This window comes from Myotis lucifugus, unplaced genomic scaffold, assembly GCF_000147115.1.
Source record: "Myotis lucifugus unplaced genomic scaffold, Myoluc2.0 scaffold_198, whole genome shotgun sequence".
Classification (NCBI taxonomy): Eukaryota; Metazoa; Chordata; class Mammalia; order Chiroptera; family Vespertilionidae; genus Myotis; species Myotis lucifugus.
Window position 1 is genome coordinate 743,026 of NW_005871246.1, and position 21,108 is coordinate 764,133.

General features: G+C 49.3%; 1 protein-coding gene across 1 annotated transcript in view; it reads left to right on the top strand.

Annotated features, from left to right (window-relative positions):
• Window positions 1–315: 315 nt before the first annotated feature.
• JPH3 (junctophilin 3) overlaps window positions 316–21,108 on the top strand; it is a 115,295-nt gene continuing 94,502 nt past the window's right edge. The window contains 1 exon segment of the mRNA XM_023761103.1: window positions 316–364. Within this exon segment, the coding sequence (XP_023616871.1) occupies window positions 316–364 (49 nt within the window).

Sequence of the window (21,108 nt, forward strand, 5' to 3'; positions counted from 1 at the left end):
GTGGTTGCAGTCAGGGCTGTCATGCGAGACTTCAACTGAGTTGTGGTTGTTGGCAGGTCTCAGGTCCCCACTGGCTGTGGGTGGGAGGCCTCCATCCTTGCTATGTCTCTCCATAGGGCAGTTTCCCAGCATGGAACCTGGCTTCTCACAGAGTGAGTGATGAGAAAGAGAGAGGCTAAGACAGAAGCCAGGCTTCCTATAACCTAATCTCAGAAGTGACATGGCACCACTCCTGCCATGTCCTAGTTGTTAGAGGTGAGTGACTGAGTCCAGCCCATGCTCAAGGGCAGGAAAATCAAGCTCCACCTCTCGAGAATGCGTGGACACATCTTTAAGACCACCAGCACAGGTGACCTCAACACAGGTATGTGTGGTTTTGCCGAGGCTCCAAGCGGCGTGTGATGCTCTGCTGATGAAGTAGAGGGACTGGAGATTTGGAGTCTGATCTGTGCTCATCTCCTGGCCTGTCACTTCCTGAGTGGTCTTGCCCTCTTCATCTAAAAAACAATGATTATAAGCATAAATTAGAAACAACCAAAAGCTTATCAGGATACAAATTAGTTAAGAAGGTGGGGTTTAGTTACACAGTGGAATAATGTACTAATAATTATGTCAATCATCACTAATAAAAGAGGAAGATGCAAATTGACCATACCTTTGTGACACCCACCAGCCAATCAGGAGTGAGTGTGCAAATTAACCCAACAAAGATGACAGGTTAATTTGCATACGCAGGTGCCAAGCGACTGGGGGCGGCCATGGCGACGATGCAGGCCTTCTGCACTGCCCCAGCTACTCCAAGCCTCTGGGCAGCGTGGGAAGGCGGAAAGGTGGCTCCGGCCAGAGCGAAGGTGGTGCCAGCAGCCAGGGGAAGGGAGGCCCATTCTTGCACGAATCTTTGTGCATTGGGCCTCTAGTTTAAAAATAACTGAGAACTGCATGGATCAACATGAATAAACCTAAAATGTTTTATTGAGTGAAGAAAGATGAGGCCAATCTCTTTTCTCTGCTAAAGGGTTTGAACAGTGTGCTCATCTTTATGCAAACTCTGTGACACAGAGTCTAAGGCATGGGGTTTCTGGGCGTTGGCACAGGTGGGAAACAGGCATAGGGCTAGTGTGCAGTAACTTCAGTAGGAGGTCGCCTCTGGGCCGGGTGGGAGGGAAAGGATGGGGTGGAGCTTCAACTCTCTAACTTTGATCCCATTAAAAAGCACTCCTAACCCTGACCGGTTTGGCTCAGTGGATAGAGCATCGGCCTGCGGACTCGGGGGTCCCAGGTTTGATTCCGGTCGGGGGCATGTGCCTTGGTTGCGGGCACGTCCCCAGTGGGGAATGTGCAGGAGGCAGCTGATCGGTGTTTCTCTCTCATCGATGTTTCTAACTCTCTATCTCTCTCCCTTCCTCTCTGTAAAAAATCAATAAAATATATTTTTTTTAAAAAGCACTCCTAAGCAGATGTGCAAACGATGAACATTTGTGCAACCTGGGTAGTGGTACATGGGTGGCTGGTACATGTGGAACTGTTCATACTTTAGGACCGGATGTGTATTTTGACAGTGGGACTGCTGTGAGGTTGCTCTGGGAACAGGTGGGCTGAATGTAGCCCACATGCTAATATGCTAGAGACTCACAGGGGTCATCATGCTCCCTGCATGGTGTATGTGCACATGTGTGCACATATGTAGCATGTGATGCATGTCATGAGAGTCATGCCAGACACAGGATGGCCAGTGTTTTCATCTGGAACCAGGAAGCGGGCCTGTGGATGGGAAGCAGACTGACTCCATTTCAGATCCTGGGTGCTGGGAGCCTTTAGGCCTCACCCTGCTTTCTCTTTGCCCCACATCCAGGCAGGCTGACAGAAAGTCCCAGGTGCTCCCCACCTCATTGCAGGGGATTCAAACCACACAGCTCCATTCAACTCCTTTCTTGACCCCACTCCAACCACAATAAGACCTCAGGCCAGTCTCTTTTCTCTGCTCCCTCAAGTCATTTTAGAAAAACTTGGGAGGCTGCCCTGCTCTCCCAGAAGCCTCATCACAGGAATAACACACGGGTCCTGCCCTCCTGGTGCTTGTGCAGCTCATCACCTTTGGGAAGGGGTCCACCCTGTTCCTCCAGCGTGGCCACAGCACGATGATGCGTCCTTACTCTGGAAGGTCAGGGCCAGGGGAGTCCGTAAGCTATCTACTTATTGGCATCTTTGTCTGTTTCCGGGATCAGACAGAGCTCGGCCCCCTCCCCCACACCCACCCCAGCTTCTCAGTTTGGTGCTTGCCACTCCATCTCACTGCTCTCCCAGGGATGGACCTGCCAGCGAGGTCTTGGTGGAGAGAGAGAAGGAGGCCAGCTCCCACTGACACAAGACAGATGCCAGGCTGTGTGGGGCTCTTTGTCCTGCGTTGGCTCATCGGTCCTCACAGGCATGTGGCGGTTGGAAGCTCGCCATGGAGCACAGCAGATCTGAAATGCTGGAAAGAGAAAATGGGGCCCTGAGTCTTAAAGGTCCCCAGAGGAATTGCCCAGCTGGCAGTGGGACTGAGGGGCCCAGAGCACCTCACGCTTGGTGGCACCTTAAATTCCATGACATACAGTAAATGTTGGGAGCAATAAGTGATGGTGTACAAATGTGCTGGCATTGCGTGTCCTGAGAATGGGCTACTTATAAAAACGACCCTGAAGCTTTGCGCTGAGGGTGAATATTGAACCATATGAAATTGCCCTTTCAGAAGGCAAAACTGGTCTCAGCTCAGCAATTTTATCTGGTTCATGTGAAAAGCAAAACACTAAGTATTTTGTGCTCTCGCCCAGCTTTCTCCTGGATTAAAGTTGTTGGGTGTTTGTGCAAACGCCCCCCCCCCCGCCCCCACCTCCTCCACTTCCTCCCCCACCCCCGCTTCCGCCCAAGGACGCAGAGGTATCTGCAGCCTCTCAGGTGGAGCAGAAACCCAGCAAACCGTCTCCCCAGGCGGCGGCGGAGAGAGCTGCTGGCGCTGCACAGACGCCCCCGTCCAGACGGGGTCTCCCTCGGCCCGCCGTGCTCTCGCCGCTCCAGCGCCGCAGGCTGCAGGGAAGGCCCGCCTCCCGCAAGGCTGGACCCCCGCTGCCTGGCCTCAGTGCAGAGAACCAGCCCCACCAATCCTCTCTGGGCGGAATAGATTCGCAGTAATTGGCGCATAAACAGCCCATCTGGGCTGGCGGCTAATGGCAGAGATTCAGGCTCCTCGGGGAGGGCAGGAGCTGTGCGGACGCGGGCAGGGTGCCAGGACCGGCTTCTCCAGCCCCCGCGGCTCCATACCAGCCAGCCAGGAACACACTCTCTGGGTCCCTGGTCTGTCCCGCCCCACTGAGCACCAGGCTTCCTGCGAGAAGGGGATGGCAAGAACGGTGAGCGCCTGGGGCACCCCCCCCCATCTTGCCCCCCTCTCTACTCAGAATGTGGTCCTAGACCAGCGGCATCAGCACCGCCTTAGAAACTGAGTCTCAGGCCGCCCAGTCCTGCCTGCCAGGGTCAGAGCCAGGTGATTCTGACCCGCCTGGCAGCGGTAACAAGGAGGGCCATCCAGGTAGCGCAGCAGGTTTGCAAAATACCCTTTGACCTGGCTGTTCCGCATTTGGAAGTTTATCCAAAGGAATCAATCAGAAATGCCCACGTGGAAATGGTTGAAATGGCAGTGCCGTGCTTACCATGAACGTCCTGCCCCAGGCACAGGGGATGTCCCAGCTCCTGTCCCTGGACGTGGCTCGTGACAAAGAACTCACGAAAGCTGTGGAGCCCAAGGTTATGCAGCCACGGCACAGAGAGTTAGGAGTTGAGCTCGGACAGCTGGCTGTGGGCCACTGGCCCCACCAGCAGTGCCCTCTGCCTGCCTGTGTGAGTGCATCCATCATGGTGTTACTTATGCATCAGGGAGCAGAGTGCCGCATCTCCAGCGCTGAGGGCTGGCCAGGTAGAGCACAGTCCGTCTGTATAACTGGGCGTCCTGATCTCCAGTTGGAAGCATGGATAGCAACCAGCCCCCTAGTAGGAGCCTCATGGACACTTGCACAACACACCTCAGGCCTGGCCTGATGTCTACACTCTCTTTCCTTCTTCCTGTCCTGTAAGAAGCCCAGGGGAGGGTGTGCCTTTTCTGGGAGCCCAGGTCTGTGTTCCGCTCTTGCTGCCGAGGCTGCCATTGGCCAGGGAAGCCCGGCTGTGGAGGCTTTGGCCCGTATCGCCACGGCAGCTTGGGTCAGTCCCCTTTCTAGAGCTTGGTGCTTGAGACCAAGGGGGCTGGGAATTGGGCAGAAGAGGACCACCCCCCTCATGTACCTGCAGCTATGGGAGTTCCAGGTCAAATGGATTCCCAGTGCTCCTTGCAGGTGCACGCAGGTGCCCGTGGCCACACAGGCAGGCATGACCACCTTCTCCACCACAGACTCCTGGACAGCCCAGTAACAGTTACCCGCTGGGCTCAGAGTCAGCTGGCCTTCCTGCCACCTCTTGGTCTGCCTTCCAGGATCATCCCTGTCCCATTTCTGCCCATAATGAGGGCACTTCAGAGGCAGGGTGGACTCTGGAGCCAGACTGCCTGGGCGTGAGTCCTGGCCCCATCACTTAGCATCTGTGTGACCATTTGCCTTCATTTCTCTGTGCCTCAACTTCCTCCTCTGTCTGGGGTCACAATAGTAGACTTAGTTCATGTGGTTGTTGTGGAGATTAAATGAGTTACTATATGGACAGCATTGAGCACATGAGCACAATGTAAACATTATAAAGTTCTAAAGCATGATATAAACTATACATATACATAAAGGTTTGCTATGATTAACAGCTATAGACAGATACTAACAACCATGAAGTTGGGCTGTAGAAGGCAATTTAATGATGGGAAAATGTTCAGGACGTATGCTAAGGGGGGGGGGAGTAAATAGAAAACAGCTTTTTCAGTATGATCCTAATTTTGTAAAATACATACAACATCCCTATGATTTTCCGACTTTATGATGGTGTGCAAATGATTCGCATGCAGCAGAAACCCTACTCTGAATTTTGAATTCTGGTTTTCCCCGGGCTAATGATAAGTGGTACATACTTACTCTCTTGTGATGCTGGTCAGTGGCCAGTCAGCTACGTGATCATGAGGGTAAATAACCGATACTCTACTATGTAGTGTTGCCAGCATTTTTTGGATATTATGTTTTGGTTTTTGCATCCCATCATGTCTACAAAATACCCACCTGTGTCTCCTGCTTCTGGTGTGAAGAGGAAGGCAATTACTCCTAAAATGAAACAAGACAATTGCAGGCTAATGTATGTGTTCTGAGTACATTTAAGGTAGGCTAGGCTAGGTCCAATCCCAGCGGGTCCAGGGGTCCCCAAAGGTGTGGACGGAGTCGGCGAAGAAGGAATGACACGAAGACAGCCTTCAGTTGATCAGCAGCCTAGTCAGGACCTCTAGCCAGGATCTCCAGCCAAAGTTCTGGTCAGAGTTCTGGTTAGGAGCTGATGAGGAGCTGATGAGGATCTGATGAGGATCTGATGAGGATCTGATGTTTATTGTCTTGTTACATCCGTATTTATACCAGCCGATTTTATTCCTGTCAATTTCTATTACAAAGGTTAGGGCGTTTCTTATCTCCATTCCAGGGAGTAAAGATTATGTAGCTTAACTACCTGCCTGGCACTTAATTAAGGGGTTGTATCCCCTCCCTAACCTCAGGGAAAAATCCCCACCTGGGGAAAGAACCTTTCTCAGAGAGGTGACCTTGGTTAAAACACATGGCACTAAGGAGAGCAAACATATTAAGAACAATATGCTATATATGCCAGGTCCCTTGAAACATATGCTGTGCAGATGTTTCTTTCCTGCAGCGACTGTGTCAAGCAGCAAGGATGGACCGGCTTCCGGCAGCTAAGCTATGATGTTGGTATGTTAACTGTATTAAATGAATTTTAGACTTATGATGGGGTTATGGCCCCAATACCCCATCCTAAGTAAAAAATATCATAAGTCAAAGAGTATTTATATATTTGGGTTGACTGTGCAAAGAAGAAAACAACAGGAGGAAGTAAATCAATTGTTAATTGTAACCACTGGATGATGGGATGATGAAAATTTTAATTTCTTGTATGTGCTTTTCTGTATTTTCCAAAGTGTGTATAGTAAGTGTAATGGTTATAATATGCACCAAGCACAATTTTTAAAAATATCTTTATTGATTTTAGAGAGGAAGGGAGAGGGAGAGAGAGAAACATCAATGTGAGAGCCAAACATTGATTGGCTGCCTCCTGTATGCACCCCGACTGGAGATTGAACCTGAAACCTTGGGCATGTGCCCTGATTGGGAATTGAATTGGCGACCTTGCGGTGCACAGGACGACGCTCAACCAGCTAAGCCACACCAGCCAGGGCCCAAGCACATGTTTAAAAACTGCTCTGTAAAGAAGAAAGCTATCGTTCAAGGGGCATCTGGCCCTTTTCATGAAGAAGAGCTACCTTTCATTTCCCTAAAGCCATGGCCCCATTGCAGGGTAAAGGTTTGTGGGGGAGATGGACTGTGGGAGTAACAGGAACCACTATTCTCTTTCCCCAGCTCCCCAGGGAACTACAGAGACCCTGGGCCGGCAGGCTCTGCCCCGCCCACCTCCTGGGGCTTCTGTTTCCTTTCCCAGGGGTGCCTTCCATGTGGGCTTGTTGTGCTGATTCAACGGGTAATGCCTAGGCCAGCTCCTGGCACACAGCTCTTCATAAACAGAGGGATTGTCACCACGTCCTGCCAGGTCAGCACTGACCATCACTTACATTCGTAGTGTGTGCAGGACCTAATTCTGTGTAGGGAGGAGGGCGGAGTCTTCTTCCCATCTGACAGGTGATGACTCTGAGGCTCCGAATGGCTGAATGACTTGCTCAAGACCACACAGCTAGCAAAGGCCAGAGCTAGGACTGAGCACACATCTTCTGAGTCTACTCCAGGCTTCCAGAAATTCTTTTTTAAAAAATATATATTTTATTGATTTTTTTTTTTACAGAGAGGAAGGGAGAGGGATAGAGAATTAGAAACATCCATGAGAAAGAAACATTGATCAGCTGCCTCCTGCACACCCCCCACTGGGGATATGCCCTCAACCAAGGTACATGCCCTTGACCGGAATCGAACCTGGGACCCCCTTCAGTCCACAGGCAGACGCTCTATCCACTGAGCCAAACCGGTTGGGCCAGAAACTCTTTATCATGCAGTTCTTGCTCCGTTAGAGAAGTCCTTAAGTGACTACCACTCCTTAACTATTTACCAGCCAAGCCTGTTCTCCACCTCATCAGTAACTGTACTTTCCATTGTAAGAGTTTTACAGTTTGATAGTTTTCTGGCCAAGTGGGAAAGACCACGCCCGTTTTATTCTCTGCCACATCCCTAGCCCTAGCCTCAGGTTTCTTGAATGAACGTTGAGTGAGCTGTTGAATATTCAGGGTGAAGGGTCTATGTTCTGGAGGCAGGAGAGGTGGGTAGGGAGCACAGTACAGAAAGAAGCTAATCTGCTCAGCTGTTCCTTGGCAAAGGGAGAGACTGGCTGCCAGCTCAAGGCCAGGTTTATTCTCTGATAAGGCAGAGCTCACAGAAGCTGTAATGGGCCTGGAGAGTCATCCGATTCAAGCAAGCCCCAGCTCTTCAGCCCCTTATAGGGGAGTGGAGCTTGACTTATGCTCACGCTCTTTGATTGCCCCCCTCTCTGTGTCTTCCACATCCCCCTGGCCCTTCCTCCAGGAAGTCCTCGTGTGTCCAATCAGCTCTGGCCACAGTGGGGGACAGGAGTAGGTGTCTTGGAACCTGGTCCATCCAGGTGCCTGGAGTGCTTTCCCCAAGAACCCATTGTGGGGCACTGGACAGCACTGACATCATTGGTTCAACCTCCCTCCCCCATCTTCAGGACTCTCATTTGGAAGGCAAGGCCATCACAATATAAAGACATAGAACAGGCCAACATGATGTGGTGAGCAGTCCACTCAAAGAAAGTGGGTGTGTTAGTTAGGGTCCTTTAGCAACAACACTAAAAGGCACCACCAACAAAAGAAAAATGAGGTATATAGGACTTCATCAAAATAAAAGTCTTATACTGCAAACAATAGATACCATGAAGAAAGTGAAAAGACCACCCTTGGAAGAAAATATTTGCAAAGCAGATGGCTCTGATAAGAGATTTGTATACAGAATATATAAAGAACTATAACTCAATAATAAAAGTATCCTATATAATAAAAGGGTAATATGCTAATTGACCCTCATACCATTGCAAAGATGGCAGTGCCCACAGCCAATAAGGAGGGATATGCTAATTGACTGCCCCGCCCTCAAAGATGGCGGTGCCCACAGCCACATGATGGCGGCACCCAGTCCCCTCAGCCCCCCAGCCACCCAGGACTGCCCTGAGGCACAGGCAAGCCTTAGATGGCCAGTCACTATGAGGCGCACTGACCACCTCTTGGTCCCTTTCCCGGCCAGCAGGCTCCAATCGCCCAATGGCAAACAGGGAACTGGGGTGGGAGGCAGGGCCAGGGAGCAGGCGGAATGGCCGACCTCTTGGTCCCTCCCCCCAGCTGGCAGGTTCTGATCACCTGATGGCAAACGGGGAACCGGGGATGGGTGGCGGCGAGGGGCGTGGCCAGCTGCGGGCAGCTGGAGAAGATGGCCCTGATCACAGGCCAGGCCTAGGGACCGTATCTGCTCATGAATTCGTGCACTGGGCCTCTAGTAAATTTAGAAAAGGGCAAAGGACTTGAATACATATTTCTCCAAAAGAGAATATACAAATGGCCAATAAGCACATGAAAAGATGCTCAGCATCATTAATCACTAGGGGAATAGTGCAGCTGGTCTGAAAACAGCCTGGCAGTTCCTCAAAAGGTGAAATGGAACAACAATATAACCCAGCAATTCCACTCCTAATTTTATGCCCAACAAAAACAAAAATATGTGGCCTCAAAAAACTTGTATATGAATGCTCATAGCAGCACTATTCACAATAGCCAAAACTGATAATGGGTAAACAAAATGTGGTCCATCCATACAATGGAATATTACTTGGTATTAAGAAGGAATAAAGTCCTGATACATGTTATAACATGGGTGAGCTTTGAAAGCATGCTGAGTGAGAGAAGTCAGTTATAAAAAGCATATAGTATATGGTTCCATTTATAGAAAAGGTCCAAAACAAGCAAATCTATAGAAACAGGAAGTAGAGTAGTACTTTCCAGGGGTCGTGGGGAGGGGAGAATAGGGAACAACTGCGAATAGGTACAGATTTCCTTTTGGGATGATGAAAAGGTAAAATTACACTGTGGTGATAGTTTACAACTTTTGTGATTATACTAAAAACATTGAATTATAAACTTTAAATGTATGTATTATATGATACTAGAGGCCCCGTGCACAAGATTTGTGCACTCGGTGGGTGGGTGGGGGGGGGGGTCCCTCAGCCCAGCCTGCGCCCTCTCACAGTCCAGGAGCCCTTGGATGTCTGGTTGATGGTGGGGAGCAGGCCTAAACCGGCAGTCGGACATCCTTAGTGCTCCCACCACTGCCTCTGTGCTTGCCAGCCATGAGCCTGGCTTCTGGGCTTCTGGCTGAGTGGCACTCCCCCTTGGGCAGCTCCTGCATTGAGCATCTGCCCCCTGGTGGTCAGTGCGCATCATAGCGACCAGTCATTCCCCCATTAGGTCCATTTGCATATTAGCCTTTTATTATATAGGATGTGAATTATATCTCAATAAAGCTATTAAAAACATCCTTTACAATTACTAGAAAACCCAACTCAGAGTGATGTAAGCAAAAAGGGTATTTGTTAGCTTCTGTACTTCAGTAAGTGGGTAAGTTCAAACATAGGTCTGCCTTCAGGTAATACTTGATTCAGGGCTAAACAGGTCAGCGTAACTTGGATGAAGATTACCCAACACATGGGCTGAGGATCAGGGAGCAATCTGAATGTTTTTGCCTAAGTAAAGTGGGACAGATGCTGAACAATTCTATGTTCATTGCAAGCTTGACTAAGTACGTGAGGGAGGCCTTCTGGCTTTGTCTATGCAGAAGGCAAGGTTGGGGGACAGGGCTCGGAGAGAGAAAGAGCTGTCCTCAGTCCCAGTTACCTCTGAGTCACTCCATGATCATGAGCAAATACTTGACCATCTTGTTTATTTAGTCACCCCAAATCGTATTTATTGAGCACCTACTATGTAGTGAGTTGGGGTAGAATGTGAACACAGCGGTCATGATCCCTGCCCTTAATCATCTAGCAGAGAATGTTGATGATGAAACAAACCTAGACCACACAGTGTGTCAAATCCTATGAGTCAGAAGGTCCAAGGAGCTCTGGGAGCACAGGGCAGGAGCATCCATTCTGGCCTTGGATGGGGTAGGGGGTCAGGTAGGCTTCTAAGCTGAGACATGAAAGCATGCAGCAGGCAGGGGGAACAGAATATGTGAGTATGGAGGCCAGCCTCGGCAGGGTGGGACAGAGGAGCAGGAACTAGGGAAGAGAAAGGGGAGAGGGAGGAGGGGTAGGCAGGCACTGGTCAGGGAGGTCTTGTCAACCATGTCAAGGAGGCTGGATGCTATCCTGAGGCCAGTGAGCTCTGCTGAAACCCATCGCTGAGAGGATAGAAGTGAACTCACCTGGCCTGGCCTGCACACCGGCTGGTCTACTCTGGACAGGTCTCCAATCCACTACTGTGATTTCCAGATTCACCTCCCCAACCTCAGCCTTCACATGCTGACTTGACCCTCAGATACACCCATCAAACGATGGCAGCTCAGCCCCTGCCCACAGCCCTTGCCCAGACTCCATGACTTTCATCCTCCTCTCTGATGAACCAGCAGATCCATGGGCCTCTTCCTGCCGCCGCCTGCTCACTAATCTTCCATGGGGATGGACAAATCGGATACACAGTAGATAAGGAAAAGGCACGAGAAAACCACTAGCTGCCTGGCTCTAATGAGGTCTAATCACACTTATTAGCCCTGGGAGGCAGAGAAAGAGGAAATAGAAAAAGGCAATGCAGCCAGAAGTGTTTTTCTGGATGTCTTTATGCATCCAATAAACCACCTACTGAGCAGGAAGGGTGAGTGAGGCCTCCATAATCCTCCCCACTCCTCTGCCTGTGACTGTGTCCCCAGGTGCCATGTCTGTGATATCAGCCCGTGTCAAACAAGGTCAAAACACAGATCAGAAGCAGCCACAGCTGAGTGAACTTCTTAACAGCACCTCTGGGCTCCACCATTCACTTATGTGACAAGCTTCGGTTCAACAAATGTTTAGGGAATGCTGACTGTTCATTCCTTTATTCGTGTGTCCATTAGTCATTTACTCCAAATGCAATCATCTCATTCCTAGTGTGAGCCAGACATCATGCTGGGTGTCAAGGGGGAGGAGAGGAATCTGACAGGGTCCCACCTTGCAGCACTCCCTCCACCATGTGAGTGGATGAGACCATGAATTAGAAGGTGACTACATGGCAGAGTGACATATGCTGTAATGGGAGGAGCACAGGTGCTTGGAGAAGAGGCACCTGGCCCGAGGGGTCCCTGGAGAGGGCTGTTTATGGTGAGTCCTGAGAGTGAACAAGTGTTCCTGGGCAAAGAGATGGGTGCACACGTTTCAGACTACATAGACCAACAAGTGGAAGCAGGTGTTTGTAATAGCCCTAAACTGGAAATAAGCCAACTGTCTGGTTCCAGGAGAATGGATATTCATGCAAGGGGATATTACATAGCTAAGAGAACACACGGACCCCAGAGAATCATGTGGATGAACCTCAAACACAATGTTGGCATGTCGTATAATTCTAGTCACATAAAGTTCAACAACAGGCAAAACGAAACTACAGTGCTTAGCAATACAGTACATATGCACAGGTGGTAGAACTATAAGGACAAAAAGATGACTATAAATTCAGATGAGTGGTTCTGTCTTGGGGAGGAGAAGGCTGTGATTGGGGAGGGGCACATCTTGGGTTTTGGGGGTACTGATTATGTTCAATTCCTTGGCCTGGGTGGTTGTTCATGGGCATTTGCTATATAACCATTCATCAAATGGTGCAAATATAGGGCTTGACCTCAGACAACAACTCTCTTCCCAGTGAGGGGACGTTTATACACTTGAGACAGAAGAGTGTGGTGGTTACAAGCTCTCTCTGCTGTCAGCGGCTTGGGCTCATTTCCACCTTGGGCAAGTGACTTGACCTGTCAAACCCTTAGGTTTCCTCATCTTTAAAATGGGGATAATAATCGTACTGGCCTCACTCAGTTGTTTTGGGCTTAAATGTGATAGTTAATGTAAAATGCTGAGCACAGAGCCAGGAACATCAATGTAAACTTAATCATCGTTATCATCACCATTATCATCATCACCATCATCATCATCATTATTGCCACCATCATCACCCTCACACCATCACCATGGCCATCACAACCATCATCATCATCACTATCATCATGACATCACCACCACCACCTCCAGCCTCTCTTTCCTTCTTGCTAATCCATCCAAATCACTCTGCATTATCCTACTCTTCCTCCTTTCCTCCACTTCTCTCTTCTTCATAACTGTCTTCATCTAGAAACTGAATGACCAGTGACACTCCTCCTTTGGGGTCGTAGATAATTTTAGCTCTTGGTAAGTAAGGAAGTAAACTTATGCCTGCCATTTCTCACAGCTCTTCCATTCTCAATGTCAAATCGGCTGTCCCATCGACAGAATACACATCCCAATTTTTTATTCAAAATGTGCCTCCTCTACTTGCACTGAAAATGTTCATTATGTTTTCTTCCTGCTGTCACAAGGCAGGACCCCAGTCGCTGACCACAACTGAGTGGACACTTGACCTGTGCTGGCCCAAATGGAATCTCTCTCCCAGGAATCAGATGGGTAGAGCCCAGGTTATTGCCTGTTAGGGTGCTGAACTGAGAGATGCTGGAAAGAACAGACTACGACAGAGGAAACTGGTGTGTGGAGAGCAGAAACGTAAAGCCTGAAGGCCAAGAGGAGAGACAGTGGGGCCCAGGAAAAGGGAGGGACTTGGGTTCTGACTTCAGTTCTTGATTTCTGTCCAGAGCCTGCTTTTACCTTCATCCTTGAGGTCAGAGAGGTCCACCTCTCTTCCAATAAATTGACACATTCTCATCCCTGCTGGCCTATTAATTGCATAAGATTATTCTTTAAGTGTATCGCCCCCACCCTTTAAAAAAAAACTTGGATAGATTTATTTTCAAAGAAAACTTTACATTAGATTTCTAAATAGAAAACCCGTAGCGTATGACATTCTTAGAAGGAAATTGTAAAAATAAATACAACGAATAAATAAGAATAGATATAAACATCAAAAATAAAAAAGTAAAATGTAAGTTAAAAAAGCCTCATTAATTTACAGAGTGTTTAAGAAATGCAAATTAAAAATCACAATAATATACCATTACACACCTACTAGATTGGCTAACATGAAAAAGACTGACATTACCAAGTGTTGGTTAGGATGTGGAGTAACTGGAACTCTCACCCTCTCCTGGGGGAGTGCAAATTGCACCAACCATTTAAAAAAACTAAATACTAAAATTAAATATACAGCTACCCTAGGTCCCAGTAAATTCATTCCTAGAAGTGACATACAAGAGTGCTCTTAGTAGCTTTATTCAAAATAACCCCAGATCGCCCTGGCTGGAGTGGCTCAGTTGATTGGAGCATTGTCTCATACACCAAAAGGTGGCAGGTTCAATTCCCAGTCAGGGCGTTTGCAGGAGGCTCAATGTTTCTCGCTCACATCCAAGTTTCCCTCTCTTCCTTCCTCTCTCTAAAGTCAATCAATCAATCAATCAATAAAGTTCAAAATAACCCCAGATTGGAAACAACACACATGTTTATAAACAGGGGACTAGATAAATAAATTGTAGTGTTTTTATGCAATAGAATACTACAGTATACAGAATCGAAGAGAACACAGTGCCATTATACATAAAATATCAGATGAATCTGAGACAAAATGTTGAATGAAAGAAGCAGACACAAATGTATGATTCTGTTTATATGAAATCCAAGAATAAGGCAGAACTAATTTATGGGGCCACAAGTCCGAATAGCTGCTCCTTGGTGTGTGGAGGGAAAGGTGATGGGAGGTGCACAGGGAATATTCTGTATCTCGAACCAGATGCTGCTATTATTGCCACTGCACTTGTTACCTTTGAGGGGTGGGCACCAGGCAGAGCAGAGTGGCGGCCGTGGTGGCAGAGTACTGTGACTGCTGCTGCTGCTAGCTCCTTTGTCATGATTCCAGTGGCTGAACTGGAGAATGTAGTTGAGGGACGAGGATGAAGGTTTGTTGCAGGAGAGCAGGGTGGAAAGGGGTGGCCATACCAGGTATGCCTGCTCTGAATTCACACTGCCACTTACTAGCAGGGTAGCTCATTCGCCCAAGGCTCTGACTCCTCATCCTTGAAGTGATACCCCCCCCCAGGGGCTGATGTGGCTTGGGGGAGGTAGGGATTTGGGGGCTCACAGCAAGTACCCATTGGCTGTCCTTATAAAGGATGGTCAGGGATGGGGGTTCCTGGCACTCCCAGTGGAGAAGACAAATAGAGTGCATGAGTCTGGAAACACTTGAACTTGGAATGTCAAGGTTGAAGAACCATTTCCTTAACAATTTACTTGCCTATCTTAGGCAAGTCACCCCTACTATCTGCTCTCTGCCTCAGTTTTCTCATTCATAACATGGGGATAATAACTGTTGAGTGTTTCCTTCCCACATCCCGCGTGGATCAGGGTTCAGGAACTGGAAGCAGAGCCGCACACAAATGAAAATGAAAAGACAAGAGATAATTAGAAATATTGGGGGACCAGGCGAGCAAGTCCAACTCAAGGGGAAGGACTTCTACCCGTGCTCAGGCCTCACCAAGCTTTTATTGATCTGGGATGCACCCATAGCATAGCCCTTAGGCAGGCGACCCCCCCCCATTAACAGGCAGACTAGCCCATCAGCAAGGATTTACATAATAATAAATGGGGGAGTAGTTTCAGCTACCACTGTCTGGACAAACAGAGGTGGCACCTAGCTCCGACCTTTGCTAGGGCTTCAAAGGCACCCAGCCTTGGGGGGTGGGGTGGGGCGGGGGTTTCTCTGTCTACGCTTATCAGATAGTGAAGGCAATAAACAGTTTCCCACAAATAACACCTTAGGACCTACTCGTTGGAGTTGTTATGAGGAACAATTGAATTAACAGCTGGGAAATGCCAGGATAGTGCCTGGCAAACAGTGGGCAGCCACTGTTATTACTAGCATTTCCTGGGACTGAGATGTGGGCCTAGGCAGCTACAGGGTAAGGAGTAAGCCTCACCCAGCTGGTATCTTAGAGCTGAATTTCAAAGCTCAGATTAAGGTTTTTCAACCCTGGAGCTGGTCAGCAATTAATAAAAAACAAAGGGTTCCTGCCCCGAAGGCTGGGTTCTGGCAGTGGAGAGCAGCCCAGGAGTGAGATTCCCCCCAATTTCTCCTTGCCTTTTTGGGGTCAAGGCCTGGTGCTGACACTTGCTAGCTATCTGTGGCCTTGGGCCATTCACTTTACCTGCCTGAGCCTCAGTTTTCTCATCTTTAAGAAAGAAGGATGCTTTGACGATCTGATCAATGCTTCTGTCTCTGAGGGAAGGTAGGGAAGGGTGGGGCTAAGGGAGAGAGATCAACCAAAGGACTTGTATGCATGCATATAAGCCTAACCAATGGACACAGACAACAGGGGGGTGAGGGCATGAGTGGGGGTGGGGGGTGGGGAGGGTAATGGGGGGAAAATTAAAATGTAAATTAATTTTCAAATAAAAAATATTTTAAGTGAAAAAAAAATAAATAAAATAGTTCCTGTAAAAAAAAAAAAAGAAGAAGAAAGAAGGATGCTTTTAGTCTGAACCCCAAAGGGTTCTAACAGGATTTAGATGAACTAAGGTGCTCAAGGTCTGGCACAGAGAAATCGGCCAACAGCATCCCGTCTTTCTGAATCCTCCTTTTGCTCTCACCCAGGGCTGGCACCTTTCTCCACCTCTGGTTGGGGAGAATCAGGAGCCCCAGGACAACCTCAAAGTTTAGACCCTTATGAACACTTCCAACAATTGTCTCTTCCCCGAGGCCTGTGTGTGGACAGGTGGAGAGTTACAACCAGAGGCTGTGAAGTGGTGGTATGGGAGAAGGAGAGAATGGGGGAGGGAGGACACAGGGCATCTCCTGCACCCCTGGGCCATAGACAGCTCCTAAAACAGATGCCCATTCTTTGGGAACAACCATCCCTGAAGAGGGAAGGAATAATAATAACAACTATGAGTTACTGAGGACCAACAAGATGCTAAGGACCCCCCAACACCTTTCCTACCTGTGTCAGTTACTCTTCACCCCAGCCCTACAAAGTGGGAATGGATGCTGGTGCCACTTTAAGGATGAGGAGAGAGGCATAGAGATTGCCCATAATGGCTCCCAACAAGAAAGCAGCTGAGCTGGTTTTCAAACCCAGGCAGCTAAGGGGACTGACTGCATGGATGAGATAGGGGACATCTTTCTAACAACTGTTCCTGGTGCTGCAGCCATGTCAACCTCCTCCTACATTTGCATGAGCTTGTGTAAGGGGATCAGTTTTGGGGTGCCACAGGGCTGGAACTGGCCCAAGGAGACATCAGAAAAATAGCCCCTCAGAAGGCTCCTCTCAGCAGCTCCATGCCTGCCACCCCCACGGCCCTGACAACTAATCTGTGGCACAGAGACCGTAAGTAAACTCACCCCCCACACAGCAGTGCAGGGTCACACTGGACTGCGGGAAGAGGGGCTGTGAGTGCTGAGGAATATTCTAGAACTATAGAACTGATGGACCAGGAAAACCATCCAGTTTCCCATTTTATAGGTGAAGACACTGGGAAGCTGGCAGACTTGCCCGATGTCACACAATAAGTTAGTGTCAGAACAAGACCAAAACCCAGGTCCCCAGATACCCAGAGGGCATTAGCCCTATCACCAAGCTATTTGCCACCACCTCTTGGGTTGGTAATTTGTGCAACAAAAGTGTATCGTACACTCATTGTGTGCCTGCTGCGAGGGGAGGGAGTAAACCACACAGATGTGTTTCCTTCTGCTTGAAGCTTACAGCCTGTTCTGGTTACTACTGCTGCATAACAAACCACCTCAACACTCAGTGACTTAAAGCAGGGTTCCACAGATTGAATGTGACACCCCAAATTAATATATTAAAGCCCTAACCCCCAGTGTGGCTGGATTTGGTGTAGGGAAGTAATTAATGTTAAATGAGGTCTTAAGGGTGGGGCCTGATCCTGTAGGATTACCATCATTAGTATCTTTAGAAAAAACACCTGAGCACTCTTGCTCACCTGTGCTCACTGGTCTCTCTCTCCTTCCCTCTCTTGCCTTCCCCAACTGTGAGTACATAGTGAGAGGTGACATCTGCAAGGAAGAGGGTTCTCACCAGAACCCAACCATGTTGCACCCTGTTCTCAGACTTCCAGCCTCCAGAATTGTGAGAAAATACATTTCTGTGTTTAGGTCCCCCCAGCTTATGGTTTTTTTGTTATGGCAGCCTGAGCAGCCTAATACACAGGGCTTGGCAAACTCCTTCTGTAAAGAACAGGATGATAAATATTTTAGGCTTTATGGGCATATGGTCTCCGTTGTAACGATTCAACTCTGTCATTGTAGTGGGAAAGCAGCCATCAACATATGTAAATGAATGGGGTGGCTGTGTTCCAATAAAACTTTACTTATAAAAACAGGCAGTGGGCCATTGAGCTGTAGTCTGTATGACCCCTAGCTTAACATAACAACAATCACTAATTTTGTTCAGAAATTAAAATTAGGACAAGATATGGTGGGGAAAGCTCCATGGGTGGGGTCTCTGCTCCAGGTGGTCCAGCTGAGCTGGAGGATCTAGTTCAAGATGGTGCACTTACATGGCTGCCAATATGTGCTGGGCGGGTTGGGAGCCCAGCTGAGGCTGTGGGCTGGAGGCCCTGTTTCTCTCCTTGTGCGCCTCTCCACAGACTGCTTGGGCTTCCTTATAGCATGGAGCTCTGTTCCAAGCTCTTAGCACCCTGAGAGCATGAGGCAGAAGCTGTGTCACCGTTGATGCCCCGACCCTCAAAGTCACACTGTGTCCCTTCTGCTACATTCACCAGCTAGTCCACCTCTCAGCAGGAGGAGTGTCCATGTCACCTTATAGGAGAGCCCCCAGAATGGGGCACCCTGATGCAGTGTGGGGTAAACACCGGCACAGGCCAGAAGATAGGTGACTGGATTGTAGCTCAGTTCTCTGAAGGAAACAACAGGCTTCTGTGGAGATAAAGGGAGGGTGTTTTCTCCACAGGGAAACAGAAGGGCTTTCAGGAGCTGAAACCAGAACACTTCCCAGTCATGGTCACGGGAACTGGGAGGAGGGAACGGCAGTACAATGCCTAGAGACCAGAAAGGTTATGCAGTGGTTCTCAACCTTCTGGCCCTTTAAATACAGTTCCTCATGTTGTGACCCCAACCATAAAATTATTTTCATTGCTACTTCATAACTGTAATTTTGCTACTGTTATGAATCGTAATGTAAATATCTGATATGCAGGCTGGTCTTAGGCGACCCCTGTGAAAGGGTCGTTCGACCGCCAAAGGGGTCGTGACCCACAGGTTGAGAACCACTGGGTTACAGGCTGGGAAACCAGACCCCCTGGGCTTCCTGCTTGGTCATTATTTTCCTTTGGCCAGACACTTCACTCAGGTAGGCTCCACGTTGGTCTTTACAAAAGGAGGGTGTATAAGCCCAGGTCACCCAAGGAGTGCCCGTGGGATCACTAATGTGAGATACTCATCCCAGAGCCCGATGCACACAGCCATGAACTATATATACTGCATGGTGGTATAGTTTCTTGTTTTTCTCCCTGGTTTTTGTTTTGAAATTGCTGGGTGGTACTATGTTTATAGTCTTGGAGATTTTCCTCCAAAATAAAATCAATGCCTCCAGCCCCAGTTTATGGGAGAACGATTTCCAAATTGCACAAAAGGAATGCCTCTAATATCTGCATTCTAGACAGTAGAGTCTGTCACTGCTGGAGCGAATCTGACCAGCCTGGGAGAGGAGGGAGGGTCAGTGGTGGGGGAGGGGGGTGTATTGGAATTGCCAAGGGAAGGGTATGCATTACCCAGAGGTAGAGGGTGCTGACCAGCAATTGCTTGGAGCCAATAAGATCTCAGCTGCAATCTACTGCTCCTGTGAGGAAGGGCTGCTGAATCAGCAAAAATCAGGTTGGAAATGAAGAGGAAGAAAGTGTTGAGTGTACAAGAGAAACAGCAATTTTATGTCAACAGTGTTTGGGATGGAGCAGGCTGAAAGCGGGGGGCCCCACGTTGGAACCCATGACCTTTGCTGGGGTGGGGGTGGGGGCTAGTCTCATAATAACACGACTTCCTATTTCTGCAGAGCTTACCATGCACTGGGCACCCAGCTACTTGAATTCTCACAGCAACCTTATGGTAACTACCATTATGCCCATCTTATGGATGAGAGCACTGAGCTCAGAGATATTAAATCACTGCCCAAACCCACACAACTGGCCAGCCCTGGAAACAGGATTTGAACCTGAATCTTCGGAGGAAAATCGGCAGCCCTTTTGCCTACATATTTACTATATGTAGTTTTTCATTTTCACCAAACAGCCCTGAGATGCTAGTTCATACCCATTTAGATTGACAAAATAGAATAAATGGAAACCTAATAGGAAGTCTGATAAGACCAAGTGCTGGCCAGGAGGCAGCGAACCGGAAGCGCAGGTGCACTGCAGAGTTAGAAGGAAAATCGCCAGGTGTTCTGGAGAGCAGCTTCTACTGTGTCCAAGATGTGCCCCACCCAACAATCCCACCCCCAGGCATTCAGAGAAGCACTGGGGACAGGGCTAGAAGGTGCTTTGCATCTTTGCAACTGCAAATCACAGAGCTAAACTGAAAACTCCCTAAATGACCTCCCCAGGGGGGTGGCTGAGGAGGTGACTGCCCTCCAGGCTGGTGGCACTTCAGGGAGTAGGTTTGGGTGCCCAGGGCAAGACAAGAAGTCAGAGCTTGAACTTTGAGGGTCGGAGAAGGGGCTAGTTTTCCACTGAGGGTCTGTTTACCCAAATGTGGAGAAGGTTGAGCAGAGCCCCTGGCTAATTGGAGGTTTCAATTTGCGCCCCTTCTAAATCTCAGCCTCCACTGCCTGGTTTGCAATTCCTGGCTCAATGCAATCGGAGACACCTGCCCGCACTCCCATTAGCCCGGACCCCCGCGCAGTCCCCCCGCCCCCCTTCTAGCACTGGCTGCTGCATTTGCTACACGCGCTCCCTGAGAGCTGGGAACGCGGGCTCTGCCTGTGGATTTATGGTCCAGGAAATGCATTTTAAATTGGTCCCAGGATACTCAGATCCAGGAATCAGCTACCATCTCTTGGGGGTGAGGGTGGGGGTGGGAGTATGTGTGGAGAGAGACCCAGTAACGCCGGAGACTCCACTTTACTCCCAAAGCGCGACCACTCCCGGAGTTGGGGGCTACCTGTTGTCTAGGGCGTAGGGGATTGGGTACCTTACTCCAAGTGTGTGCATGTGGCAGGACTTGCCTTTCATTTATGGGGAGGGGACATGTTTTCCGAGGCGAGCGCCCCCCTGCCTCCCACATTTGGAACTAAACTGCTTGTAAGGAAAAGGACGGGTTGTTTATCATGGGGAAAACCACCTGTGGTTTGCCAAGAGCCTCTCTAGTCAAGCCAGGGGCAGGCGTCGCAGATAGGAGCCAGGAGGGATAGGCGAAGAGCGGGGTTGGGGAGCGGAAAGATTCGGGGCGTCTCCAGACCGCCCCGGGCCTGCTCGGCCGAGCTTTACCCGCGGCTCCCGGGAGGGGTAGAAAGCGCTCTGGGTGCTGGGCGCCTTCCCATTACGCAGTTCCTGTCCCTTTAAATCCAAGTGCCGGGAAAGGTGGGGGCTGGGGTGCCCTGGCTGGACCCCTCTTTCCAAGCGGACCCAGGCAAGGGGGGAAGCCTAGCGGGCCGGAGCGCCGGGTGGGGAGTGAGGGCGGGGCGCCCGGGGTCCCCGCCG